Here is a 27899-nt window from a genome sequence, read left to right on the forward strand (position 1 = left end):
CTAGTCCCGAACTGTGAGATGTCAACACGGTACGAGGAACCAGCCCAAGGAGAAGTCCGTCCCCAGATCATACCAAGGCCGGAAATGCCAAGGACGTGTATCAAGCCGTGCACCAAGCTACCTGAAGGACCCGCGTCAAGGATGCAACCAGATCATGAACCGGACAATAAAGAAGATGTCAACGGCCCAGGAGGAATCATAGAGAAGGCAGCCGAGCCGCCGGATCACCAAGCACATATACTCGGTTGTACAAGCCCAGGCAATCAAGCGAACAGCGGTCAACTCCTTACCGCTCCTGATCGAGACCAAGCCGACACTTGACTGCCTTGCTCGGAGTAGGACATGGTACGTGAATCTTCACCCCGGACGCGTACCGAACCACTAGGAGATGCCAAAGAAGATTCTGACCGTATGATCAGTTCCCTATCCGGTGCTCACTTGGTAATGGGGAGTTTCAAGCAATATGAGCAACCGAAGATAGCCATTGAAGGGTCCTTTCACTCGGTATTATTCTTGACTACTTCAAGTAGTATGCTCCAGCTGGGAGTTGCCAATACCTTGCCACCCTTCTCCATCCATAGCGCCAAGGCCGTCACCGCACAAGGACCTATGGCCAGGCATCTTTGCCACTTTGGTGCGGACCAAACCTTTGTGTGGCATCCAGGAGAGTTTCAGCAAGCAACCAAGGTTCATGAAGGTATAGGAGCGACCAATGCCATTGGCCTTACCGGGGAAGTCCTATCCTTTTCTCTTAAGGCCTTACTTTTTCCTTTTGATCCCGGTAAACTTAGGCCTTGGTTGAACTCTTGATGCTGCTGATTTGGTTTCCTTTTTTATCCACATTTTGGGCAGAGTTTTGAGGTCAAACCTTTTCAAGGGGGAGGGAATGATGGAACCCGGGTCCTGGCCGTACCACGGTAATAACCGGTACAGTGGTACCATCGTCTAGCAGCTCACGTAGGAGCATAAAAGTCGGTCCAGAACATCAATATGGTATCAGCGAGGCCCATGGATCATCAAGGGGAGCAAGGCAAGATCATATAGTATGCGTCCCAAGGATATCTATTCGATAAGCCAAATTCCAACCTTACACCAATGGCTCATGGCTAGCATCACCAACGAAGACCCTTGGGTGCGACCAGATTTGGGAAGCTTGATTTGTGTGTCTTCACCATTACGCTAGCGTGAAGACACCCCTAAGTCATTATAAGGAGCTGTACTCTTCTTTCTACTTTGGTTTTGTCGCAATGGGTTTACCAAAGGGGTTTTAACGAGGCAGCGAACTCTAGTGCATCTCCACTTCGTTCCCGCTTGGCTCATGACCTGGAAACTTTCATTGACGAGATAATGGGCCAAGGAAGTGAAGATCCTACCATCCACGTCCCACCAATGATGTGGCAACCCTATCTCTTTCCTTCCTTTCCTTTATTTCCTTTGAAATCTCTTATGACCGTTGGATGGTCTTTGTTCCCTTTTTCTTTTGCTTTTTACTTTATGGCCAAGTGTATTGATCAGATCTTGGCCTCGTTTTCTAGGGTTAAGTGTCCCATTGTGTAAGCCTTGCCTATATAAAGGCCGAAACCCTCATTGTAAAAGGTTAGACTTGAATAGAAATTATTTTCCCAAAGATTGGATCTTTGTTTCTTGTCTCACTCCTCTCTTCCGCTCAAGTTCGGGACTTGGCTCTAGAGAAACCCTAGAAGGTTCAAGACCTTCTAGTCTGACCGTATCACGGACCGTGCCATCTCCTGTGTGTCGTCGACTCAATCAACCGTCCGTTCATCCGAGCGTCCGTCCGACCGTATGAATCACCGTCTGTCCGTTCGTACGCAGCGTCCTTTTCCATCCGCTTCCTAACTAGAGCCGAACGAGTCGAGTACCTCCTCGTGACTCTCTGCTCCATCCGCGTTCAACCCGCTCACTTGTCCATCCGCCGCGACCGTACGTCTGTTTATCGGCAACGTCCGTCGCGTCCGACAATCTGTCCATCCGTCCGTGTACCACAATCGAGGATCCAGGATTTCATCAAATCCCCCTCTATTTGACCGACCTTGTCTCAAGCCGTCCCAGTTTGCGTCCGTACTCTGTTTTGTGATCAGATCAGCAGCCGACTGTCCGTCAGCCGCGTCTGACTGTACGTCCGTACATCTGCGCGAACCAGTCACGACCTGGGGTCACATCATAAACCATGTCCCCAACCTGAAATTCTAGCTCTCTTCGGCGTTTATCCGCATAACTTTTATGTCTGTTCAGGACTTCCTTCATCTTTAACTTCAAAATCTTGATCTTTACGGTCGTCTCGTCCACAAAGTCTCGACCATAGACGCTCCTCTCCCCTACTTGTGTTAGACACAAGGGTGTCCAGCAAGGTCGACCGTATAAAGCTTCGTACAGTGTCTGATCCAATTATCTCCCCAGTCCAGTACACTTGCTCACAAAAGATCCTCAAGTGTCCATATAGTACGTTCGGACTGTCCGTCCATTTGTGAGTGATTGGTCGTACTCATGTCCAGTCTCGTCCCAAAACGCCTCTGCAAGGCCTTCCAAAGTCCAGAGGTAAATTTGGAATCCCGATCTGATACTATACTTGCCGGAATACCATGCAGTCGTACATTCTCATGTACGTACACTTCAGCCAGTTTCTCGGTCTTGTCCTTCTTGTTCACGGCTATGAAGCATGTCGATTTGGTTAATCGATCCACGACCACCCATATGGCGTTCTTCTTGTCACATGTCGGTAAACTAGTGACAAAATCCTTGGTTAGCATGTCCCATTTCCATTCGGGTATCGGTAGGCTTTGTAACAACCCACTCGGAACTTGGTTTTCCGCCTTGACCCGTTGACACGTCGGACAAGCTGCAACCCACTTGGCCACATCTCTCTTCATGCCTGACCAGTGATAATACCTTTTCATATCTTGGTACATTTTGGTGGATCCGGGATGGATCGCCAATTGGGAATGGTGTGCTTCCTTAAGTTTCTCAGTACGCAAGTCCTGGTCCAGCGGAACGCACACTCAACCCGTAACCAAAATGTTACCATTGTTCGATGTCCCGTACTCAGTTCTGTACGCTTTGGACATCCGTATCAAATTTGCATCCTTCTCTTGTGCCACTCGCACCCTAGTCAGCAAATCTGCTTGATCTGCGGCTCCAAGGCCTAACGGTTCCGACTGCTCCGTCAACACATTCAACCGCAAGGTTCTGAGCATACCAACCAGGTTCTCCACGTCTCTCTCGGCATTAATGGTCGACCCTCTTCTGCTTAAGGCGTCCACCACTAAATTGGCCTTTCCCGGATGGTAACTGATTTCCAAGTCGTAGTCCGTGACTAACTCCATCCATCTTCGCTGTAGTAGATTCAATTCCGTGTATATTTTCACTTTCCCACCATACAAGTAGGACCGCCAAATCTTTAGTGCAAATACTACGGCTGCCATCTCCAAGTCATGGGTCGGATAATTCACTTCAAGCTTCCTTAGTTGTCGAGAGGCATATGCGATTACCTTCCCGTTCTGCATTAGTATGCACCCTAACACTCGACCAGACGCGTTTGTGTAAACAACATACGGCTCATCCAGTTCTGGTAGTGCTATTACTGGTGTACTAGTGAGCATGTACTTGAGCCTTGAAAAACTCTGTTCACAATCGGTTTTCCATACATACGGTACATTTTTCCCCGTTAGTTGGGTCAGCGGTTGTGCCATACTCGCAAAAACCTTTGACAAACTGCTGGTAGTAGCCGGCCAATCCTAGGAAACTTCGGATCTCCGAGGCGTTTTGCGGTCTAGGCCATTCTGCTATGGAACGAATCTTCTCCTGGTCCACGGACACTCCCTTGTCTGATACCACATGCCCTAAGGACCCGATCTCCCTTTTCCAAAAACTGCACTTACTAATTTTGGCGAATAGTTCTGCTCCTTCAACCGTTCCAGTACTTTTCTCAAGTGTGCGGCATGCTCCACTTCATTCTTCGAGTAAACCAAGATGTCGTCAATGAACACAATCACAAACTCGTTCAAGTATTCTCGGAACACATTATTTATAAACTTCATGAATGCGGCGGGGACGTTGGTTAATCCGAACGGCATAACCACGAATTCGTAATGACCGTACCTTGTCCTAAAGGTCGTCTTCCGAATGTCTGATTCTTCTATCGGGATTTGGTGATATCCCAAAGACAAATCGATCTTTGAAAAGTATGTGGCTCCTCGGAGTTGATCTAGCAACTAGGCAATTCTTGGCAACGGATACCGATTCTTTACCGACACTTAATCAATCCTCGGTAGTCGATGCAAAGTCGGAAGGTTCCGTCCTTCTTCTTCATAAAGAGTACCAGTGCACCCCATGGTGAGCTACTTGGCCTCACAAATCCTTTCTCCATAAGTTCACCCAATTGTTTCTTTAACTCGGCCATCTCCGACGGTGCCATACGTTACAGAGCCTTTGATATTGGATCCGTATCGGGTTCCAGTTCGATGGTGAATGGATCCGACCGTGCGGGTGGTAGACCGTGCGGGTGGTACCAGTGCACCTCATATTCTCGTACCACCGGTATATCTTGCAACCCTGTACCCGTACCCACTTCTTCTATCATGATCGAAGCTAGGTACGCTTCACACCCATTACTGATCAACTGTTCGCCTTGAGCTGCCAAGACTAACAGATTCCCTGGCAGTGGCCTGATGCCCTGATATTCGACCATTCCCTTAGCCATCTCAAACAGTACTTGCCCGCGGTGGCAGTCCAAGTGAGCCATGTATTTTCTTAGCCAACCCATGCCCAGTATCACATTGTGTGCCTTCACCCTACATATCACTAAGTCCGCTGGCATATCCATACCGCACACCATGACCACAATGTTCCACATTACTCCGTACGTCATCATCACTTGGCCGCCCGCTGCTTGTACCCTTCCGGAATCCGCCCTTACCAATCATACTCAGACTCACAAAACAATGCATAGCCCCGGTGTCAAAAATCACATGCGTTTCCAAACCGCCCATAAGTAAGGTCCCTACACAATGCTGCTTACTAATAACCTAACCCCACACAAGACACACACACACAATGTTCACGCAAAAATTCCACTAAGGTGAGTATTACAACTTACCAATGATCTGCCGTGAAGTGCTCGCTTCCACCTGCCCGTCCACTATCGAATACACCTGAGGCATAATCGTCGGCCGTTTCAACGGTAGTGGCAACGGCAACACCTCGCTGACCCGTTTCTTCCCTTGCGTTTCCAATTGCGGACAGCTTGGCCGGATGTGCCCTGCCTGTCCACATTGGTAGCACACTCTTGTGTCATTTACTTTGTGCGGACAATTGTTGGCCATGTGGTCCTTTCCTTCGCACGCAAGACACATATCGAGGAAACGTCAGCACTGTCCCGAATGTATCTTGCGGAAAGTCGGACACACACGTATACTGCCTAAAGCCTTACCCGCAGGTTTCCGACTCGTGGTCTGCTTGGTTCCATTACCCGATTCAGCTTTTGTCACTGGCGCCTGTTGCAACGTGACTCCACCGAAGTGTTGCTGAGATTCCTCGGCCAGTCCATCCTCCAACATGGCTGCCTTCTCCACTAACTCAGCAAGGCTCCCATAGTTATGAATCATGCATCGGTTGCGGACATCTACTCTCATACCCTCCAAGAACCGACGAATCTGGACTTGCTCATCCTCCATATCATGACCCTCATACCTCTTGAGCCGGTTGAACTCGGTCTCGTACTTTCGCATGGTCCGGTTCTCATGTCTCAGGTCCAAGAACTCCGATTCAAGCCGATCAAGAGCTTCCCGTGGAAAATACTTCTCAAAGAACATCCCACGAAAGTCTCCCAAGAGCAATTCGGGTTGGCCATACGGCTTACCATGCCTGTCCACCACGCATGGGCTTCTTCGGACAGGTAGTAGGTAGCGATGTCCTTCCGATACTCCATCGGACAAAGCACGGAGTCAAAATTCCTCTCAAGGCGACTTCTCCATTCATTGGCCTCAATCGGGTTTGCTCCCCCACCAAAGTACTGTGTACCCAACTTCAACATGTGGTCCATGATAGTCAATTACGTAGGAGTTGCCATTCCCATTGGCACCGCGTGTGGTACAAGCGGGTTTGCGACTGGTGGTGTCATTCGGTTCAGTATCTGGACCAAGGTCTCCAGTACTTGCCCCATCCCCACGGTTGCATTCGCATTAGTGCCCGTACCCACTGTCGGTGTAGCTCTCGTACCGACTCGTTGGGTTCCATGTCCTCCGGTTTCCGTACCGGTTCCCACACCTACTAGCCCCGCGTTCACCGCAACAGGGTTCGGTAAATCCTCACCATTCCCTCTAGCTCCTTGTCTAGCCATGGTGTTAGAAGAGTTGTGAGTGTTAGGTGCCATCTGAAATACTATAATCCGATTCTAAGTTAGCATCCCAATCCAACTTAGTCTTAAACACCCTATCATCTAAACATGACCAGTCTTACCGTGAGACGTACTCGGCAAGGAAGGATGACTTTCAGTAATAATAACCCATGCACCCATTATACAAACATGTCCTAGAACTATAACCGTGCTCTGATACCAAATGTAAGACCCCGACCCTAAAATCCCGTACATGGCCGTACAGGCCGATTAAAAATTTTCTAGGGCCTATTAATTTTCTACTTGTTCGTTTAACAATTTGCAACAACGGATATGTAGAACAGGTCAAATAACTTAAAAATACGAATTCATTAACTTAAAGGTTCAATTATCCTTAACAACAATGCATGGTAAAAGTACAACCCATAAAATATCAAGCTATAATTAAAACTACCCAAGCCAACCATCCACTTCCTCCCTTGCCTCCGTCACACGAACTGGTCAGCCACTATAATCCTCAACATCAGACCTTTTTTTTCCTGCGTCCATAAAAGGAGGCCCATAATCTAATCAATCCATCATCGTCCATCGGCCCGATCCATCGTTCACCGATGTCGACCATTTCCGGATAGTCCTACTTCACTATCACTCTCACTATCACTATCACCATCACTAAGACTTTCACTCCAACTATCACTCGGACTGTCACTTAGACTTAATAACGAAAACTTCCCATTTTTATCCAGAAATTTGCATGCCTGCATCATCTACAAGGTAAGCCAAACACTTCCTTTTTTCAGTTCAAACATCTGTTCACTACTTCAGTAGTCTCGAACTCTCCTTTCTCTCCACATCCCATCGACTATTGATTCATGGCCATCATCTTTTTCAAACCATGATTCGTCCTATTCTCGTCCGAGGTTCGTACCACTTTCCATCTCTATCGACACTGATTACCGTTCCTGATGTGAGCACCAGACCAGAGACGTGGCGAGGAACACTCGCACCAGACCCAGACATCGACGGAACAGGTGTATCACCCGCGGAACAACTTGGAGCCAGCATGCCGAGGATCACTCCTGGTGCAACCACGCGGAGCAAGAGCTCGTCCAGGACTTCCAAGCAAAGGATCAACCACTTCGTCCAATCCTTCATCCAAGAAGACCAAGCGATCGACTCGGCCAAGGCAACCATCGGCGAGACCGTCCGTACGGCCTTCGTCCTTACCCAAGGATGAGGGTGCCAAAGACGGTTGGATCATGACTCTTACTCTTTTTCCTTACTTCGGGTTTTTCCCATGAGGTTTACCGGAGAAGGTTTTAACAAGGCAACGAGTCCTACCGCACAATGCCGCGTTTAACCCAAGGACGCATGCAACACCACGTCTAACATCGGTGATGTGGCAATCCGCACTCGGCCTAAGGACGCGGCCTTTCTTTTGTCGTTTTCCTATAAACTTTGCGTTTTGATTTTATCTAGAATCTTCCCTTGTGAACGTTGGAATAGTGTGACGTGTGTGGCCTTGTTTAAACCACATAGAGGGCGATGTGTCACCGTCTGTGGAGACGCGTCAAGGGCAACGTGTGTGGACCATAGCGAGTCCGCGTGTCCCTAGACTTGAATGAAACCATAATTTTCCAAAGAGAGAATTTTTGCTTCTTGTCTCAACCCTCTTTCTCGCAACAAAGTCTGGGACTTGGCTTGAAAGAAACCCTAGAAGGACCGATCCGAGATCGCTTGTCTTCTAGTCGGCGTACAACGCTCACCACCGCTCGTGTACACCGCCGGTTCAATCCGTACCATCGTCAGCACACGACGTCCAAATTCAGATCGTTAGTTGTGTCTCACTTCGACCCCATCATCCTCTAGAGAACCGAGGTTGAGTTTCTTACTCGGTTCACTAGCCACCGTCTGTACTCTCCTGTCCGTCTGTCCGCTACCGCGTTCAGCCGTCCGTACCCTCGAATTCATACCTCTTTCCGTTCTATTCCGTATTCTATTCATCCATTTCCCCTCAAATATCGTCTCCATAACTCATCCTCTCTCTACTTTCATTCCACCTTCCTTTGTCCGAGAAAAGTACCTGCCTTTATGTCCGTCCAACGACGTAGAACTCCGTCCGAGGCTCTAGGCCGTCCGGCGTTCACATCAGTTCCGCTATCAGCACTTCTCGGCATAGATTGTCGTACCGCTCTTGGCACTTCTCGGCACAGATTGTCGTACCACTCTCGGCACTTCTCGGCACTGGTTGTCGTACCACTTTTGGCACTTCTCGGCACTGGTTGTCGTACTGTGTATGTACCATCTCACGTACCGCGTACGTACCATCTCACATACCGCGTACGTACCATCTCAGATACCGCGTACATACTATCTCACGTACCGCGTACATACCATCTCACGTACTGCCGGTACCGAGGAAGCTGGTCATTACACCCTCCCCCAGTGGGAGGAAACCTCCGAGAGAACTTTACTCCGGGTTTTTCTTCCAATCCCGAGTTTCATAGAATGTAGAGCGAGATCCGAGATATGCGATCTATGATGCACAATACAACCACTTCTGCACCGAAAATCTCCCGAGTAATCGAAGAGTCAAAGCAAACTCCTTTTTCTGAACAGGTAGCCCAGGTTTGTGTCAGGGATACTGGCAAAATAAAATTCTGGAGCTACGAAGGGAGAGGAGACCCGACAAATAACCTCAAAACTTTCTTGCTGACGGCTAGCCGCGTCGACCTCGAGCCGCACGAAGCGGACGTTGGATACTGTATATTGTTCGCAGAAACGTTTTCACGGAGCGATCAACTTCCTTTCTCAAGCAGTACTCTAGCTTGATCGAAACAGCGGTAACAGACGCCCAACTATGGAACCTGAACCAAGCCGCTGGAGAATAACTCCATTCATACATCACTAAATTCAAAGAAATTCAAGTCCAGATTCCATGGCTTTCGGATTGAACCGCCCTGGCCGCACTGAAAAATGGTCTCTGGCATGAGTCTCGTTTCCCCGAAGAGGTGATTGTTAACCAATTCGCTACCATCCAAGACGCATTACATCGGGCTTCGAACTGGATAGTTGTAGAGGAAGAGAGGGCAACCGCAGCTCAAAAGCATAAAGTTGCTACCAAACCTCGATTCGAAGTGCCCGTCAAAAAGACCCCTCCATGTACTCCGAAGCCCGTACCAGGAACTTTTTCCGTGGACAAGTCTCCACAAAAAGGTTCCCCAAGAAATTCACCATCAGAACCACCATTCTCACCGCGCTCCAAGAGCGGGGCGCACCTAAGTAATAAGTGGGTCTGAGACGAAAACGCGTACTGCGAGCTACATAAAGCAAACGGACACTCAACCCGGGATTGCAAAAAGTTGATGCATCTCCTTGCGGAAAAATTCGTGTCTGGCGAAATGCCACACGTTACTATCAGTGAGCTCGATCAGAAGGCACCTTTCGAATCTGATGAGGAAGCTCCACAGCAGAAGAAACCAAAGCAAACTGACGGTGATGCAGCTCCCAAGAAAAGAATAGATGTCATAATTGGAGGTTCACGCCTCTTCCAAAACTCCATCACGGCAATAAAATACCATCAGCAGAAGTTCACAAGTCCGCAACCTAAGCGAATCAAAGTCACTACGAGTGATTAACCCGAAATTACCTTCTCGGAGAAAGAAACCGAGGAACTAAGTACTCTGCATGATGACGCACTTGTCATATCGTTGGATGTTGCAAATCACGAAGTATGTCGGATCCTAATAGATACTGGGAGTTTGGTGGATTTAATATTTCTAGAAACACTTACTAGAATAGGCATTGGAAGAGAGCATATTTCTCCACTACTCTCGTTTACGAGTGAGACATCAATGTCATTAGGGACAATAACATTGCCAGACTCCACTCAAGGCGTAGTGAAAAAGGTGGAATTCACGGTCTTTGACCGACCTGCGGCCTACAATGCGATAATGGGAACACCTTGGCTTTTCCAGATGAAGGTCGTAGCCTCAACGTACCATCAGTGCGTCAAATTCCCAACCCCACAGGGAGTTCAGGAAATTTGAGGAAGCCATAGGACGGCGAGAAGTTGCTATCTGGCGAGTCACAAACTTTTGGTTCAATAGCAACCACAACTCGAGGTCACGAAGAATCCTGTTCGGAAGCAGGTTAAAGGTGACCTCACTAAGTCTATTTTTATTAATGATAAGTTTCCAGACCAGGAAATCAAGATCGGAGCCAAACTTGCGAGCGAGCTCCGAGCCAATTTGATCTCGTTATTGAAGGAGAACATGTCCACCTTCGCCTGGTCCGTTGATGAAATGCCCGGGATCAGTTCAGGCCGGTAAAGCAGAAGCGAAGGAAACTCGGTCCTGAGCGAGCTGATATCATTAACAAAAAAGTAGATAGTTTACTGAATGCATGTCAGATCCGTGAAGTAAAGTACCCAGAATGGCTTGCAAATATGGTGGTTGTAAAGAAGAAAAATGGGAAGTCACGAGTTTGCGTTGACTTTACCGATCTGAACAAGGCATGCCCTAAGGACAGTTTCCCACTTCCACACATCGACAGGCTGGTCGAGTCTACCTCGGGACACGAACTAATGTCCTTCATGGACGCTTTCTCTGTTTACAACCAAATCCTCATGAACCCGGAAGATCAGGAAAAGACCGCATTCATTACGGACCGCGGGACTTATTGCTACAAAGTGATGCCATTCGGATTGAAAAACGCCGGAGCAACCTACCAGCGTCTTGTGAATCAGATATTCGAGCAGTAGCTCGGAAAAACCATGGAGGTCTATATTGATGACATGCTGGTGAAATCCATGGAAACCATCTTGCACCTGGCGGACTTGAAAGTTTGTTGCGGCATCCTGAACCAGTTCGGGATGAAGCTTAACCCCACAAAGTGCACTTTCGCAGTCCCATTAGGGGAGTTTTTAGGTTACATCGTCACAGAGCGGGGAATCGAAGCAAACCCGAGACAAATCAACGCCTTCTTATTCATGGGTTCCCCAAGGACATTACGAGAAGTACAGTGTCTCACCGGACGGATCACAGCTCTCAATCGTTTCATCTCCCGATCAACGGACAAGTGCCTCCCATTCTTCCAGCTATTGAAAAAGGGGGGAAAAACTTCGTGTGGGATGCGAAGTGCGAGGAAGCGTTTACTGAGCTGAAAGCATACCTATCTCAACCTCCGGTCTTGGAAAAGCCTGAATTAGGTGATCCACTTTTCCTCTATGTAGGTTTCTCGGACAGCGCAGTGAGTGGAGTGTTAGTTCGCGAAGAAAGGGGGGGAGCAGAGGCCGATTTTCTATGTCAGTAAGTCATTTACAGGGGCAGAATCTAGGTATCCTATGATGGAGAAGTTGTCCCTAGCAGTGATTACTTCAGCAAGAAAGCTATGGCCTTACTTTCAGTCTCATTCGATCGTAATCCTAACGACACAACCACTTCGGACGGTACTACACAGTTCGAGCCACTCTGGGCGATTAGCTAAGTGGTCACTTGAGCTCAGTGAATATGACATCGAATTCCGAACTCGAACTTGTGCTAAGGCACAAGTGCTGGCAGATTTTCTTATAGAACTCCCTCTCGCCAGTTCAGTCAAAGATAACATCTAGGTCCCATGGGCGTTGCACGTGGACAGTGCGTCTTCTAGGAAAGGTGCAGGGGTTAGAATTCGCCTCACCACCCCTACAGGCGAAGTGTTCGAGCAGTCGTTTCGCTTGGCATTCGGTGAATCAAACAACGAAGCTGAATATGAGTTTGTTCTCACTGGCCTACGCCTCGCAGTAGGGATTGGTGTGCAAAAGCTCCAGACTTTTTGTGATTCACAGTTGGTCACTAACCAGTTTCTGGGCGAGTACGAGACAAAAGATGGGCGCATGGAAGCTTACCTAGCGGCAGCTCGGGAGTTAGCAACCAATTTTGACGATTTCAAAATCACTAATATCCCACAAAGTGAAAACTCCGCTGCAGACGCCTTAGCAGCGCTAGCCTTGACTTCAGATCCCGTAAATACAAGAATTATCCCAGTGGAAGTCATCGAATTTCCGAGCATACGTTTAGAGAGTTCGCATGCGGTAACCCGGACAATGAAGAAAAAATTAGCTGCCAAAGAAGTGGTTCGCAAGGCGATTTCTGACCCTCCACCACGGGTGGACTCGGCTCCCATCACGCCTACTCTGGACATTATTCACTCTCCTACGGTCCAACAAGCCCGCCAACCACCGACCGAGCCATTCTCCCGCACACACTTTTGAGCAATACGGACACCAACAATTGGGGGCAGGAGACTGGCGGAGCCTGATCTGGGCTTACTTGGAAAAAGGGGAACTCCCAGCTGACAAGTGGACAGCTAAGAAACTCAAAATTGTCAGTGCATGATATTGCATCTACAGCGAAATACTCCTACGCCGAAGTGTAGCTGGTCCTTATCTGACGTGTGTCTCTGGTGAGGAGCCCGCGGCATTAATGCGAGCTGTTCATGATGGTCCCAATGGGAATCACTCCGGAGGGCGGACCCCAAACACCACCTCATCTTCTTACTGAGTCGCACAACCAACCATCCCAAGCGACCAAGTAAACAAGAGAGATGGGCTGGAATACTCCATTCCCGCTCCAGCCATGGACTACGACTGGGACCAGGCTAGACAAGTTCAAGTCGCGACCTGCTTCTCGAACCACTTCTTGAACCTTGCCTTCATCCTCTCCTCTGGCTCCCAAGTCTGCTCCTCAACACCATCACAGTCCCACAGGACTCTCAACAAAGGAATCTTCTTCTTCCGAAGTTCCTTGATCCCCCTCTCGAGAACCCTCACTGGTCTCGCCTCCAAAGTCATGTTGGGCTGAAAATCCTCAGGGATCTTATCCAACAACTGGTCATCCTCACGGAGACACTTCCGCAACATAAACACATGGAAAACCTTATGAAATGCACGCATAACCTCAGATAACTCCAACCTATATGCCACTGGTCCAACTCGCTCAATCACTCTGAATGGACCTATATACCTCGTACTCAACTTAGTATCAATCAACGAACTGTTCGGACCCCGAAACATGGGCATCTTGAGGTACACTCTATCTCCAACCTGAAACTCAAGATCTCTCCTCCTCCTATCGGCATAACTCCTCTGCCGATCTTGAGCTTCCTTCATGTTCAGCTTGAGAACCTGAATCTTCTGAACAAAATCTGTCCCGTACATGCTCTTCTCCCCCACATGAATCCAGCATAACGGTGTACGACACTGCCTCCCATACAAAACCTCATAAGGTGCCATCCCAATGCTCGTCTGGTAACTGTTGTTGTAAGCAAACTCTACCAAGCTCAAGTGATCTGCCCATGGCCACCCCAATCCAACACACACATCCTCAGCAAATCCTCCAACGTCAGGATTGTCGTCCTCTTTGATTGTCCATCAGTCTGGGGATGATAAGCTGTACTCATATGCACCTTAGTGTCCATCTCTGCCTGAAAGGCCCTTCAGAACACCGAAGTGAACTTGGAATCCCTATCAGACACAATGCTCTTTGGCACCCCATGCAACCTGACTATCTCCTTCACATATTTCTTAGCCAAGACCGCTGCTCCATCAGTCTTCTTAATGGCCAGAAAATGTGCCGACTTAGTCAACCGGTCCACAATGACCCAAATAGCATCAAACGTCCTGGACACTAGCAAACCAACCACGAAGTCCATAGTAATCATATCTCACTTCCACTCTGGAATGGGAAGACCCTTCAGCAAACAACCTGGTACCTAATGCTCAGCCTTCACTAGCTGACACACATTGCACCTCGCAACCCAACTAGCCCCATCCTTTTTCATCCTGACCCAGTGATAATACCTCTTGAGGTCACGGTACATGATGTGATCATGAAACCATCCAAGACGACCCTTGAGTCTTGCTCACCACGAACGAAGTCAAAAGTAAACTCTTCCAGCCAAACTACTACTTGGGATACATTCTTACCTCATCTAGAGCATATCTCGAGGTTGAATCATTCCAATCAGAGTTCAGATGAAGAAGTTATTCATTTTACAATTCAGGTGAACTCATGGCTACACGATTTGGACCTACGAGTATTCAAAGGAGGATTCCGACCAATTCAAAAGGATTCAAGGTATTAACCAAAATGTTCTGGAATCTTGATCCATCCTAGAATCACTGAGAATTGGAAGCACATTAAAATCAGTTCATACTTGAAAGATATGGATATTTCAAATCAGTGGATCTGCCCCAGTCCCAGTTTCGCGTCTGAGCCAAAGATCGTGTTACACAGACTAACTCATCATCAATTTCAACACGAAATCAGTTGGAAGATGTTAATGGATCTCTTATGTTTCCAACAAGCCAAATAACACAAGATCTGGCCAACAAACCACAAAGTTACGCTTCATTTGCCAAAGGAGGTCAACCTAGTTCTTCACATGAAGAATATTAGGTCCAGTTGGTTTAGGTGCTTCCAGAATTATGTTTGGCAACCAGGAGGTGTTTCTACTAAGCCCAATGTGAAGAACTGGCACAACCCATGTTGTGTCTCATCATCAAGTTGGACCAATGACTAGAGCAAAAGCTAAGAGGCTAAGAAATGCACTAAATGGGCTTATTCAAGAGCTTATGGCCAAAGAGAGCATGGGAAGAACTATTGGAGATGATACCTATCAATTCCAACCCACTTTGAGCCTAATTCAAGTCCAAGAAAGCCCAAAATAATCACTTTATTTTATGGTCAAAGAGGGATGACGAAAATGGAGTTCAACTCACCTTGGGAAGACAAACTTCAAAGAGTTGAATCTTCATTCAACTATCTATCTTTATTGTGTTTTAGTTTCAAGAATAATACTCTGCTTTGTGACCAAGTTTTCTATCTCTATAAAAACTCATGTAATCTCATTTGAGAATAATCAACCAATTTTCCTTTTCATTTTAGAGTCTATCTCTTTGTTCTTTGTCTAGAACATTTATTTGTTTCTTGGTGTGTAATATCCAAGCAACAGCCTCCTTTTGCTGGACTAGTGTGCCATATCTAGCAGCGATTGGAGTTGGGAATATCAGCAGCCTTCCGCAACTGATGTGCGACCCCTCAATCCATCAAATCTCCCTTGTTGCACCTTGCACCTTGGCGAGTTTCTATTCTTTTTAGTCCGGCTGAGTGATCTTCGAATTTTGGGCGTATCAGTACATCTTACTCGCTCATGGATGAATAGAGAACATGCTAGCATGAGCCTTTCTCAGGATCTCCTGCCTCAACTCCTCATCCTTAGGCACACAAATCCGCCCATGCACTAGGATAGTACCATTGGCCGAAACCCTGATACTCTGAATCAACATCCTTTGAGGCATTCACAATCCCCAAATCCTTCTCCTGAGCCAACCGCACTCTGCTCAGCAGATCTGCCCTATCAGCTGCAATCAAACCCAACGGCTCATGAGAAACCGCACACAAGCTCAACGCACTGATCTCTCCTACCAGAGACTCCATATCCTACTCCTGAGCCGAAGCCGTCCGCTTCCGACTCAAAGCATCTGCAAACAAGTTAGCCTTACCATGGTGATAGGCTATCTCCAAATCCGTGCCACCTGCTGCCCTTCCGGCTGCACTTGCTGCAACGCTGCCACTGCTACCGGCTGCAACTTGGGACAATAGGGCTTGATGTGCCCTGGCTCCCTGCAATAGTAGCATACACGATCTGCTGTCGACGGGGCACTCCTCTTGGGACAGCTAGCAATCTTGTGATCCTCTCTCCCACACCTGAAGCAACTCGCACCACTCGACGTCTGCCTAGCCACCCACCTCCTCTTGGTTCCCTGCGCAGGTTTACCGCCCTTGCTAGAACCTCCCTGATGCTAAACCTTACTAGGCTGAACTGTTGGGCTAGCCGCCACTGACTGTTCCCGGATATCCTCCTCAATCCCTGCTGTAGTCTCAACCAGCTCTAAACGCGAAGCATAACTCCTCCCTCTACAGTGAACCCTCAATTCATCACGTATGGCCCTCAAAAACCTCCTGATCTGAGCCTCCTCAGACTCCATATCTCGACCCCCATACCGCATAAGTCAGCTGAACTCCAAGTAAAGCTCCCGCACTGACTGAGCCCCCTGAGCTAGCTGAAGGAACTGCACCTCCAACCTATCCATTGCCTCTCTAGGGAAATACTTGCGGTTGAACTCCAAGACGAAGTCAGCCCGAGAAATCTCCCTCTGCACTCTCCTGGCTGCCACAGAACTCCACCACAACTGAGCATCACCATTCAAATAGTGGACCTCAATGTCCACCCAAAACCCCTCAGGACATCTCAGAGTATGGAAGTTACGTTCCACACTCATCCTCCATGCATCCGCAGCGGTAGGATCTTTACCTCCCGAAAACCACTCGGTACCAATACGGCCCATCTCTGTCAGCATGCTGATATAACGAGAATGGACCACCACATCCGCAGCCACTGGCTGTCGCTCCTCCGCCACCACTGGTGGCACTACCTGAGTCTGAGCCGGTGCCACTGGTGGCAACCGCTCTAAAAACTATGCCAGCAAACCCGCAAGGTCGATACCCGGGTACTCCACCCATGGGAACTCCCTGGCCTACTATGGTCGCCGACTGCGAAGAATATTCCCGAATCTGTGAGAAGTGTCAAAAGCAAGCTCTGTCAATCCATCAGCCTACCGAACTCCTATCTTCGGTGTCTGCACCTTATCCGTTCATGAGGTGGTCTATGGATATCATTGGCCTATTACATCGGGGACCGGGAGGAGTTCAGTACGTGTTGGCTCTTACTGATTATTTCTCCAAATGGGTGGAAGCAGCGGCCTATGCGAAAGTGATAAGTGAAGAAGTAGAACAGTTCGTGTTTAAAAGCATAATCTACCGGTACAGCGTTCCTCATGAAATCTTCACGGACAATGGCCCGCAGTTCATCTCCTTGCAGTTCGAAGGCTTCTGTGCGAAATGGAAAATACGACTCAGCAAGTCAACTCCACGTTACCCACAAGGTAATGGGAAAGCCGAGGCAATGAACAAACGTCTCGACTCTCGCAAAGGGCGCTGGCCGGACGAACTGCAAGGCATACTTTGGGTAATCCGAACAACACCTCGTCGGGCTACTAACAAAACACCTTTCCTTGGTATACGGAGTCGATGTTGTATTCCTAGCTGACATAGAAGTACCCGAAGTTCGTTCCACGCTAAATCCACTTCGGGCTACGGAGAATGAGGAATTTCTACAGGATACCCTCGATATCATAAATGAGCGTCGGAATCGAGCTTCAGTTCGGATGCAGAATTACCAAAATGCCGTTGCCCGCTATTATAACTCCAAAATCCGAACCAGGCCTTTGACAGTCGGTGATCTAGTCTTTCGGAAGGTCTACAAAAACAAGGAAGAGAACAATGCAGGAAAATTGGGAAACAATTGGGAAGGTCCATATAAGATCACCTACGAAGTACGGAATGGCGTTTACCGACTGGAGGAGTCAAACGGGAAACCCGTGCCGAGGTCCTGGAATTCTTTAAATCTCAAACGTTTTTACATTTAGTTCGATTTAAACATTGTATCGAACTACGGTTGGCTTGATCCCGACAAGGGTACGTAGGCAGCCAGTTTCGGGTCCAGCTATCCATTTTTAATAAAATCAAAAGTTTCCGCCAAACTCATTGTTAAGAATGGGGGACCGTATTAATAGCCGAAGTCTAACTTCGCAAAAGCCGAAGTCTAACTTCGCCGAAGCCGAAGTCTAACTTCGCAGAAGCCGAAGTCTAACTTCGCAGAAGCCGAAGTCTAACTTCGCAGAATTCGGAGTCTAACTTCGCCAAAGCCGAAGTCTAACTTCGCAGAAGCTGAAGTCTTACTTTGCAGAATTCGAAGTCTAACTTTGTACCAAAGAAATCGAAGTCTTACTTCGTGACAGATTAAACTTCGCAAAATTCAATAAAACCGGAGCCTCGCTTCGTAAATCTCTTAGGCCAAAGTAAATTCGCGAACCCATAAAATGGAAATCGTACTTCCTAAGAATGCTCAAACCAAAGTTACACTTTAACCTCGCCTAAAGTTAAAACAGAAGCACGATCCCGCGAAATCAGTTTGTTCGCGAGATAATGCTAAAACTTCGGTTCGTAAAATATAAAGTTAAGGCGAATCATATTATAATTTTTAAGATAAATTATTCACCGCGACCAAAAAGTTTCGAGTTAGGTTCGATGAAACAAAAGGAAAACAACAAAAGAGGAGGCAACTCGTGCCAATACAACCCCGAAATAAATCTGCTGCTAAAGACTGGAAATCATATTTCCTATGTAATGTTAAGTAATGGTTTTGAAATTTCTTAATTTTCTTTGCATTTCATGTTTTAGAGTCATTAAACTGATGGATCTTGTTTAATATTGACTTGGGTGATTATATATAACATTATACTGTATATATATTTTGTTTTGGTTCTTAAGTTTTAAATTCATAAGAATAGGATTGTGACCCATAATATATTTCGTCATCACAAAAGAGTAGCAGCACTTTGCCACTATCCAAAATAAAAGTTACAAAGAAGTCAATTAAATACCCACATATATGTGACATATATGATTATTTACGACTAATGACACCTATGATTGTGATAGTTTTGCTACCTTTTGGCAACCCTCGTTAATATGTTAAGTTTGAAGGTTTCTACATTGATCCGAACTACTAGAGATACAAAATCATTATAATACCAAAAAAAAATGATTGTTTTGAAATTTTTAATTTTCTTTGCATTTCATATTTGTACTCACTAAATTGATTGCTCTTGTTTAGTATTGTCATGCATTAATTGTTTGTAGTTTCACTCATAAAAAGTTTTATAGAAGTTGTATAATTAAGAGATTTCTTAATTTTATAAGTGAAGTCATAAAAAAACCAAAACATAATTGTTATATATATACATAAAAGCGGCCAATATTTAAAACCTTTGTTTTTGTTTTACGTGTTACATTAATAATTATCTACTTATAAATTATATATATATATAAAAATATATGTAAAGAAGTTCTTATTCAAAATTCCTAAAATGTAAAATTCAAACGCTATATTAGAAATTCTAAAACTTTTAACTTTAATAATAGTTATAGACTTAAAACAATTAAATAAAAAACTATAAAACCAAAAATACTATACAAAAAGCTAAAATAGGGAAGGTCTCTCATTGGCTAGTCCATTATGACAAGGATTGGGATTTCGTTAATTATCCACCATCGATTCGATAGATTCAATCCAACGATTGAGATCTTCTCCTTATTTTGTTTTCGTTTTTGGTTTAAGGTGGGGGTATTGGACAGTGGAACGTAAAAGAATTTAATAATATGATGAATTCCAGTGTTATTTGATCAAACATTTTATAAATTCTTTTGAAGTCTACTGTTATTCAAGTTGTTACTTTTTTAACTCTATTAAATTCTAGTGTTATTGGATGTTATTTAGTTTTACACAACATCATTATTTAGCGAGAATTCAAGAGAATTATTAGTGTAAAATGTGAAGAATAGATTCCTAGCTTTTAAGGTGAGATTTGGATAGATAAAAAATATATATATATATACTCATCAATTACTCGTGACAAATTCATCATAAGTCCCCGACGGCAACTATCGCTCAAGTTCCTGCCGACTATCAAAACGTCTCATATTTTCCAAATTCTTATCTTATCTAAAAACAATTTATGGGTCATAGATTCATCGAGTCAGAAGCTCTCCATTAAAGATTCTCCATTGGAATAGAACCAGAAGCTCTCCTCCCATGTAAGTAAGAGTGACTTCAAGATTGAAACGAAAAATCAATCAATCTCAAATTCTCTTCTAATAAAGGGATTGGGTACATAACCTCTCTCATTTCGAATTCTGATTTGTATATTTGATCCTCTGTTTCCAGTATTGTGTTAGCACGTCATATTCTTCTAGTCTCAGTTTTGATTTATGAAAATTACTGAATACAGAGAAGACAATATTATCTATTATGCTAGGCTGTTCTCATCTCTCGAGTCTCGAGTATGAACTATATTTTTTTCCCTGAGTTTGCTCTTCTTCGTTTGCTATTTATTAAGGGCATAACTACTGAGTTTGAATTTGGAAATTTAATTTGATTCTCCGTCTTCAGTGTTTGCAGTTTTTTAGTGAAATAAAAATTGAATCAATCAAGAGTTCACTGCAGCGTAAAGATGGAAGAAGAACGACGGTGGCCATAAGGAGGCAATATCTTCTGTTAAAATTCTATAATTTTCCATTAAAATATAATAGGTAGACTGATAAAAAAAGATTTAAGAATCTTTTACTATCACTAAAAATCGGTAAATTATGACTAAAATTCTATTCAATTAAATTCTCTCACAATCCACTGACGAATACCACCCCCTTAAGACTTGAGACTTCCCTCATTCTTCGTGCTTCTCCTTCGGCTCCTTCATTCTCTCAGGTGAAACCGACTTCACGACACAACACTCACTTCCACTCGACTGTTGCAGCCCCGTAAAGTTCACCGATCTAATTGCTTAATACTCCTCTTTCCGACTCGTCTCTCGCTTCCACAGGTGCGATTCTGAATTTGATACTCGTCTTTGTGTTCTTTTGGATTACGAAAGTTTTTATTTGAGTTTGTGTCGCTATGAATTTTCGATTTGGAAATCAGGGTTTGAGTTTGAGTCAGAGAGACCCAATTGCACAATTTCTCAGTTTCGGAGACCAATATGGTTGGGTTTGAGACTCGAAATCTAGGGTTAGATTATGAAAGGCTTGATTTTTTCTTGTGGAATTGATAGATGCGTCTTCATTAGGGGTTAGATTATGAAAGGCTTGATTTTTTCTTGTGAAATTGATAGATGCGTCTTCATTAGTTTGATTCTCCTCTTACATTCTCATAGTTGGATGCGTCTTGATTGTGTTTTCTTTGATTTGCGGCTTTTTGTTACGGATTTGGAAGAAGAAGTTGAGAATCTGTAAGTACTAATCATCAGTTTTTTTTCTTTCTTCAAGTCACCTCTCGTCTCTCGGTGTCAAGACTTAATCACTTCATCAATCTCACAAATTCTTGGTCTGCGAATACCTTTGATCATGATAATGGAGGCATCGTTGAACACCAGATGCAATGGATCCCTGGCTTGGTCTTACCAGTCATTGTTGCTGAAGCTTTTGAGGATGAGGATGGTGTAGGTAATGATGTTGATGAGGGTCTAGCTGCTGGAGGAGGTTTTAATGCCGAAAATGTTGATCAGGCTGGTGTGAACGACCTTGGGGAAGTTGTGAACGCCCTTGCGGTTGAAGAAGGTCCTATTGCTGCTGGAGTGGTCTTCAATGCTGAAGAAGAGCTAGCTGAGATTGAGATTGTTGCTGTTGCTCCTCTCAACCAACACGCTCCACTTATGCCCTTGCAGAACGCACTAGTCGCTCCAGCTGTGAATGAGGATGCACCTCATGGATTTGAGGATGGAGCAGCAGGGCAGAACGCTGTTGTTGTGGCTCCAGCTATGAATGAGAATGCACCTCCTGTGCAGAACAACGCTGAAGATGGAGGAGAGATCCTTAGGAGGCCACTTAAGCGCAGAAGAAGAAGCATCTGAATCTGGAGAGATGCCACTTAAGCGACAAGTATAGAGGAGCTTTATTAGATAGAGTCAGTCTATTAACAACACAAAATGTATTAAAAAAAAAACTTTTGATAGATATAATATTCAATATTCTTTGTGACTTGTTGTTCGGTCACCATGTGTCCCAGCAACAGAGTTGTAGAATCTTTTGGTAAAAAAGAAAATACAGTGCTTCTGTTTTTTTTCATATCGTTCACAAATAGAAACTACATGAACATATGTACAAGTAGATTACGGCTACCTGTTTGAGTGAGAACCGCATGGGGATTCACCATCTGAGTCCCAAGAGAATGAGCACAGCTACAGCTGGTCCCCGTTTGAAACAGATAAAAGAAGTTCCTTTGTTTTCCAGACATATCAACTCCCTCATTCAGAGATCAAACACACACAATCCAGAACAGCAACATTGCCATATTGTAGTGTAAAGACGGATTCATGTTATACATATATAAGAAGAAACTAGAATTCCCTCGAGAAGAAAATTTAAATTTTTTTTAAGTTTAGAAATTAACAAACATATAATAAAATAAAATCAAGAAACAAGCTTAGGGAGCGGGTTAAGCCAGGGTGGGAGCACAAACTGTGAAAAGTAAAGATTATGAAGAGCGCCGACATGATGAGCAATGAAATACATTGAATAGATGGAGTCCATATACTCCTTGCAACCGCTAAGGCTCAAGATGCAACCACCATTGGTAGACTGGTTCTGGCCATCATTATCTTCCTCCTTGTGAAGACTAAACCTGTGAGTCCTCAAGTTTAACAAGACGAGACCATTCTTGTCTCTGCTCCAGAGGTATATGATGTCGGAGTTGAGAGGATGCATCACCACAGGGAAATAATCAGTACCAAAACCGACCAAAGAAGACGAGTTGGTGGTGTTGAGTTCCCACAAGAGATTCCATGCGGCCAAAGGATCATCATCACAGTAGTTGACCAGCCTCCAAACTCTGATGATACGGCCTCCTCCATTAGTAGCCTTGAAAACGTTGCAATACACAACAGATCCAGCAGAGGTTGTGATAGTTCTCTTGAAACGCTGATGCCGTGCATATAGCTCCATACCGGGAAACAGCATAGCACGACACTCGTCGTCACCACCACCACCATTATCATTGTCATTATTATATAAATCATAGGATAAAACATAATTTGCGTCCAGATTGGTACCATTGGAGGCAATCCAGTGAAGAATCCCGTTGAGAGGGACAGAATACTCTAGTCTAGACCAGAACATGGGACGGAGACAACGCACCTCTCGGGTTGTCCACAATCCTGTTTCCGAGGCATACACCATAAAAGTGATTTCTTTAGATAAATATGATGAGGCCAACATCCAGACAACCTTGTAACCCACAACAATACCCTTTTCCATCCTTGTGACAAGTCCAGTGTCGCTGAAAAGTTTGTTCTCCTGTAACCTCACGACATCAAAAGGAGAGAGATGTGGAGGTAGAGGGATTCGAACCCATTGTCGCAACAAGGGGTTTCCGACATGATACTCAGGGGCTCCTTCGCTGGTCTCAATGTAAAGCAATACCAATCCATCCGCGCAGCTCAACACCAAAGTTTTTCTCACCAATTCGGTGGTCGTCTCAGGATCGTAACGCGTGATCGAAGAACCTATGGAATTCCTAAGTCCCCATCTCTCACATCCATGGTGTCCAACGATTTCCAGAGACAGTGTTTGGTTCCTTCGGTTCATGATTGACCACGACACGGAGGTCGAGTTCACAGACTCGTACAGCTCTCGGAAATAGTCCGAATCGATTATCGATTTCCATTCTTTACAAACTGATCTCACTCTCCTCAATTGAAATCGAGCAAATATATTTACCAGCGTTTCCTCTAAAAGTTGAACCACCGCTCTTTTTTCTCTCCCCATCATTCTTTTGATTTTCTTCTTTTAGGTTTCTCAAAGATGGAAGGGTATGATTTTTCTTTATTCCTTCTTTTAAGCCTATGAATCCCTACAATATATATAGAAACTTAATGGGCTTTTTGGTTCTTTTTTTTTTGTTTTTTTTGGTTTTTTCCTTTTGTGTGGCTGCCTATATTCTCCTGTTTTTTTCTAGCTAGCATGCGAATTTGGTTAGTAGAGTAGGTTCGATTCAGGTCAGTTTATCCCGGTTTTTGATTATTTTGGAATTTGAAATCTATTAGGAAAATAACCGAATATAAACTTCAAAATTCTTTTAATTTATTTCAAAAATAGCATCACAAAAAACAAAAAATAGTTACACTACACTTTGCGACTATTTTGCTGATACGTTGCAACTTTTACAATTTTATTAAGATATTTACCAATAGAGATATTAAGCTTGAAGATTGCTACATTGATTTAAACTACTAAGTCATTATATTACCACCTTTTCTTTTTGAAAATTTTTACAATTTTATTAAGATATTTACCAACAGAGATATTAAATTTGAAGGTTGCTACATTGATTTAAACTATTAAGTATTTGTTACATGGTTTTCTACACATCATCTCGTTGTATTTTAATGACAAGGTGCTTCCCAAGATCCATTGATTTATTCCGACGATATCTCCTACTGCTCCTTTAATCACCCGATGAGTCTCTGGGCTCGTCGAGAATCCGGTCCAAAAGCCCACTAAAGCCCATTAACTAACGGACCAGACACGGGCCTGGAGTTAGCGAAATCCAACTCCAACACAAACCATTAATCTACAAAGTCAACTTCCATGCAACAATTCACATGGTGCATGCCAAATAAGAACATGCATGTTTTGTCTTATCTAAAAAGTACATTAAATTGCTATTGATGTGGAAATGACAATCGTTCCGAGTGCATTTTACATGTGTCAAGAAACAGAAGTTATAATGTTTCTACACTAACTTCTCCTCTTTCCACATTTTGTTTCTCTTTTGTGGTAAAAACACTAAACAGAAAAATAGAGATAAAAAAACTAACAAGTTAATGTCCTCCCACGGTGGAAACTTTGAGAACATCAGCTTCCGGCGGTGGAGAAGGAAGCACAGTGAGCGCTAAAACTCCACTCACGGCCGCAGCCACCGCCGCCAACACAAACCCCGGAATGTTTCCTCCTCCGAACATCTCATCAAAGGGTCCTGCTCCCACCGACACCACCATCTACATTCATCATTACTTTAGTTTAACAAACCATAAGATAAATAATAAAACATATCAATTGATCATAAGATATATTTAACCTGTGGTACAACTATTGCAAGATTTAAAACCCCCAACGACAATCCTGCATGCAACCATAAAGAATACAGTATAAATGTATAATCTCTCCAATAGATATTCTTATAAAACCAACAGCCATGCATGCTTTCTGTAAATGTAACATGCAAATAAAATTTTCTTTTGATATATATATATATATATATATATATATATATATATATATATGTAGAAATATACAAACTTACCTTGGCCAGCACCAGAAGAAGAAGAAAATATAGATGCCAGTGCGAAAGGAATGCTGTAAGTTATCTACAAAAAAAAAAATTATTTATACTATCAGAAATTTTATATAATCACATTTCGTTTTTTATTTAATTACTATCAGAAATTTTTAAAAACGAACAATATTTGATATGAAATAATATAAAAAAGTCCATAAATTATACTTACAGCTAGAGGTACACCGAGAAGAGCAAATAACGCCAAAGCTCCAATTTTAACACCAACCGGCGGAGAAGAACTAACCACCGTCTCTAACACGGCGGAGCCACGACGGTTCGATTCAGCCACCTTAGTAATTAAAACAGTCATCCCCAAACAGAACGCTAAAATGAAATTCACAATTCCCCACAACCGTTTCACACCGCCAACCCCACGAGCCAACCACTCTAACCCAAGCGAAGTGACTCCCAGAACCACCGAGTTCAACATTAACCCTAACGCGCCGGCATGAACTCCCTTGTTATACACGCGCCGAGCCTTATCGTCAACATTACCCACCGAGTCACCACCGTACACTTCTCTCCCCATCCAATCAGTATCAAACAAAAGAAAAGGAAACCAAGCAATCCAATTAAGACACGTCACCAAAAGCAACATCACCATCGGTCTATTCATGTCCTTCACCGCACTGAATAACTCCCCGAATAACGGAACTCTAACAACTTTTAACGGCGCCGTTACTTCCTCCTTTATCTCACCATCTTCTTCTCCGCCGTTAACTTCCGTCACCGTCTCCGTCGACGACCACCGTTTCTCATCGACGTACCAGAGCGCGAACGTCGTTAGACTCATCAGAATCAGAATCGAGAAGAAGAAACAGCTCTTGAGATTCACGCAGTAGACATCGCAAGCTTCCGTCACCGTGAACGGAAACGCGTCGTGGAGATGAGCGAAAGCTCCGGCGGCGAATCCGAGTACGTTTCCGACGGCCATGAAGAAAGAGAAGAGAGAGTTCGCAGTTCTCGTCTTCTTCGCGCTGTTACCTGAGAGATCCGCAAGCAAAGCTCGACAAGGTCCTTGAAGCATGTTGTTAGCAACATCGAGAATCCAAAACCCGACGGCGAAAACAGCGATTGCGTGTGATTTAGGCGTTGAATCAACTCGATCTCCCAAAATCTCACCGATATCGGCGGCGTAACCGATAAGAACGACGGCGATAACGACGAGTAATGCGCCGGCGGCTATAAAAGGACGACGGCGACCAAAACGCGATTCGCAGCGATCGCTGTGGTAACCAACAATGGGCTGGACTAACATACCAGATATTGGGCCGCATAGCCAGATCAGTGAGGCCCATTTATGAGGTATGCCTAGAAGCTGAACGTAAGGAGTTAAAAGTGAGAGTTGTAAGGCCCAACCGAATTGAATACCTGCGGCGATAGACGCAACCGCAATCGTTTGTTTCAGCGGTGAAGAGGATAACTGCGTTTGCGTTTGGGACTTCTTCATACTGAAATTTTTTTTCTCTCACTAGATTTAATAAAAATTTTGGATTTATGGATAGAGAGAGAGAGAGAGAGGTATAAGTAGTAAGGAGAAGGGTTTTGCATGGGAGGGCAAATGGCGGGAGGAGCTTATCCATTAGTTTGAGTAAGAGTGACTTTGATAGTATACTTCAACGTATACATGTGTCATTTCTGCATTTAATGCTACTCTCTTATTTATTAAAACTAGGTTTAAATTTATCAATTTTATCATCTCCAAATCTTGTGAATGTCAAACTTTTAAAAGCAAGTCATTCAACATGACCATATATATATATATATATATATATCTTTATCTACAAAAAAAATTTATACATCTAATTATTCAAACCGTTGTTATATACTTATAGATATTTATATAAATAGTTTAAATCGTAAAATACATGAAATTATATTATTATGCTGAAAATCTAATAATATACTCCTTTTGTTTCACAAAAATGTCATTTTAGAAAAAAAAATTTGTTTCACAAATAGAGTTATTTTACATTTTCAACGAGTATTTTAATGCTAAATTTTCTTTTTTACTCCTAAAGCCAAAGTTATTTTCGTTGAATTTAGATAATTAACCACTTATTAAATAAGGACAAAAATTTATAATTTAAATTTTTTTTAATTTGTGTGAAATGTGTCAAAATAACATTTTTTGTGAAACAAAGGGAGTATTAAAGTTTACAATTTCAGGTAAGTCAAACTCTTAAGTTCAAATTACCAAATATTCGAGAGACATATTAATTATATGCTTATCGTAGTGTTAAACATTTAGACAAAATTATTATCAGCTAAATATTTTAATTTTAAATATCAATCAGAAATTTTAATTTTCATCCATAACCTAGTATTTTCTTATTTCAACAAAATAACAACTATTAAGTTTCTTTAGTATAGTTTGCAAAAACTAGTGTTCTATTTAAAACATATAATTTCAACTATTAAATTCAAATATATTCAGGCGTAGCCCGGATTTTTCTTTAGATCTTATTAAAATGGTTATGGCATGATTATA

General features: G+C 44.1%; 3 protein-coding genes and 1 pseudogene across 6 annotated transcripts; 1 reads left to right on the top strand and 3 right to left on the bottom strand.

Annotated features, from left to right (window-relative positions):
- Positions 1 to 4435: 4435 nt before the first annotated feature.
- LOC147929729 (uncharacterized) lies at positions 4436 to 6058 on the bottom strand. The gene is made up of 4 exons (XM_087480707.1): positions 5876 to 6058; positions 5447 to 5813; positions 5114 to 5279; positions 4436 to 4928 (listed from the first exon to the last, which is right to left on the bottom strand). The coding sequence occupies exons 1-4, from the start codon at positions 6056 to 6058 to the stop codon at positions 4436 to 4438; spliced, it is 1209 nt and encodes a 402-aa protein (XP_087336833.1).
- A 14588-nt stretch (positions 6059 to 20646) lies between these two features.
- Positions 20647 to 22137, top strand: LOC104736962 (uncharacterized). Its single transcript, XM_010457052.3, has 2 exons — positions 20647 to 20897; positions 21340 to 22137. Exon 2 carries the CDS (start codon positions 21447 to 21449, stop codon positions 21921 to 21923), a length of 477 nt encoding a protein of 158 aa, XP_010455354.1. The 5' UTR covers positions 20647 to 20897; positions 21340 to 21446; the 3' UTR covers positions 21924 to 22137.
- A 204-nt stretch (positions 22138 to 22341) lies between these two features.
- LOC104738312 (putative F-box protein At3g23950 pseudogene) lies at positions 22342 to 23896 on the bottom strand (annotated as a pseudogene). Its single transcript, XR_015577767.1, has one exon. The product of XR_015577767.1 is annotated as a putative F-box protein At3g23950 pseudogene (transcript).
- A 424-nt stretch (positions 23897 to 24320) lies between these two features.
- On the bottom strand, positions 24321 to 26967 carry LOC104736963 (sucrose transport protein SUC8-like). 3 transcript variants are annotated; one of them, XM_019234357.2, is made up of 5 exons: positions 25578 to 26967; positions 25373 to 25436; positions 25148 to 25191; positions 24888 to 25067; positions 24321 to 24580 (listed from the first exon to the last, which is right to left on the bottom strand). In XM_019234357.2, the coding sequence occupies exons 1-4, from the start codon at positions 26856 to 26858 to the stop codon at positions 24891 to 24893; spliced, it is 1566 nt and encodes a 521-aa protein (XP_019089902.2). In that variant the 5' UTR covers positions 26859 to 26967; the 3' UTR covers positions 24321 to 24580; positions 24888 to 24890. The 3 variants fall into 3 exon arrangements, with proteins under 3 accessions (XP_019089902.2, XP_087337033.1, XP_010455355.2); XM_087480907.1 differs by having other exon boundaries at positions 24321 to 24640; XM_010457053.3 differs by lacking the exon at positions 24321 to 24580 and having other exon boundaries at positions 24701 to 25067.
- Positions 26968 to 27899: the final 932 nt, after the last annotated feature.

Source organism: Camelina sativa, chromosome 13 (assembly GCF_030686135.1).
Source record: "Camelina sativa cultivar CO46 ecotype springtype chromosome 13, ASM3068613v1".
NCBI classification, from domain to species: domain Eukaryota; kingdom Viridiplantae; phylum Streptophyta; class Magnoliopsida; order Brassicales; family Brassicaceae; genus Camelina; species Camelina sativa.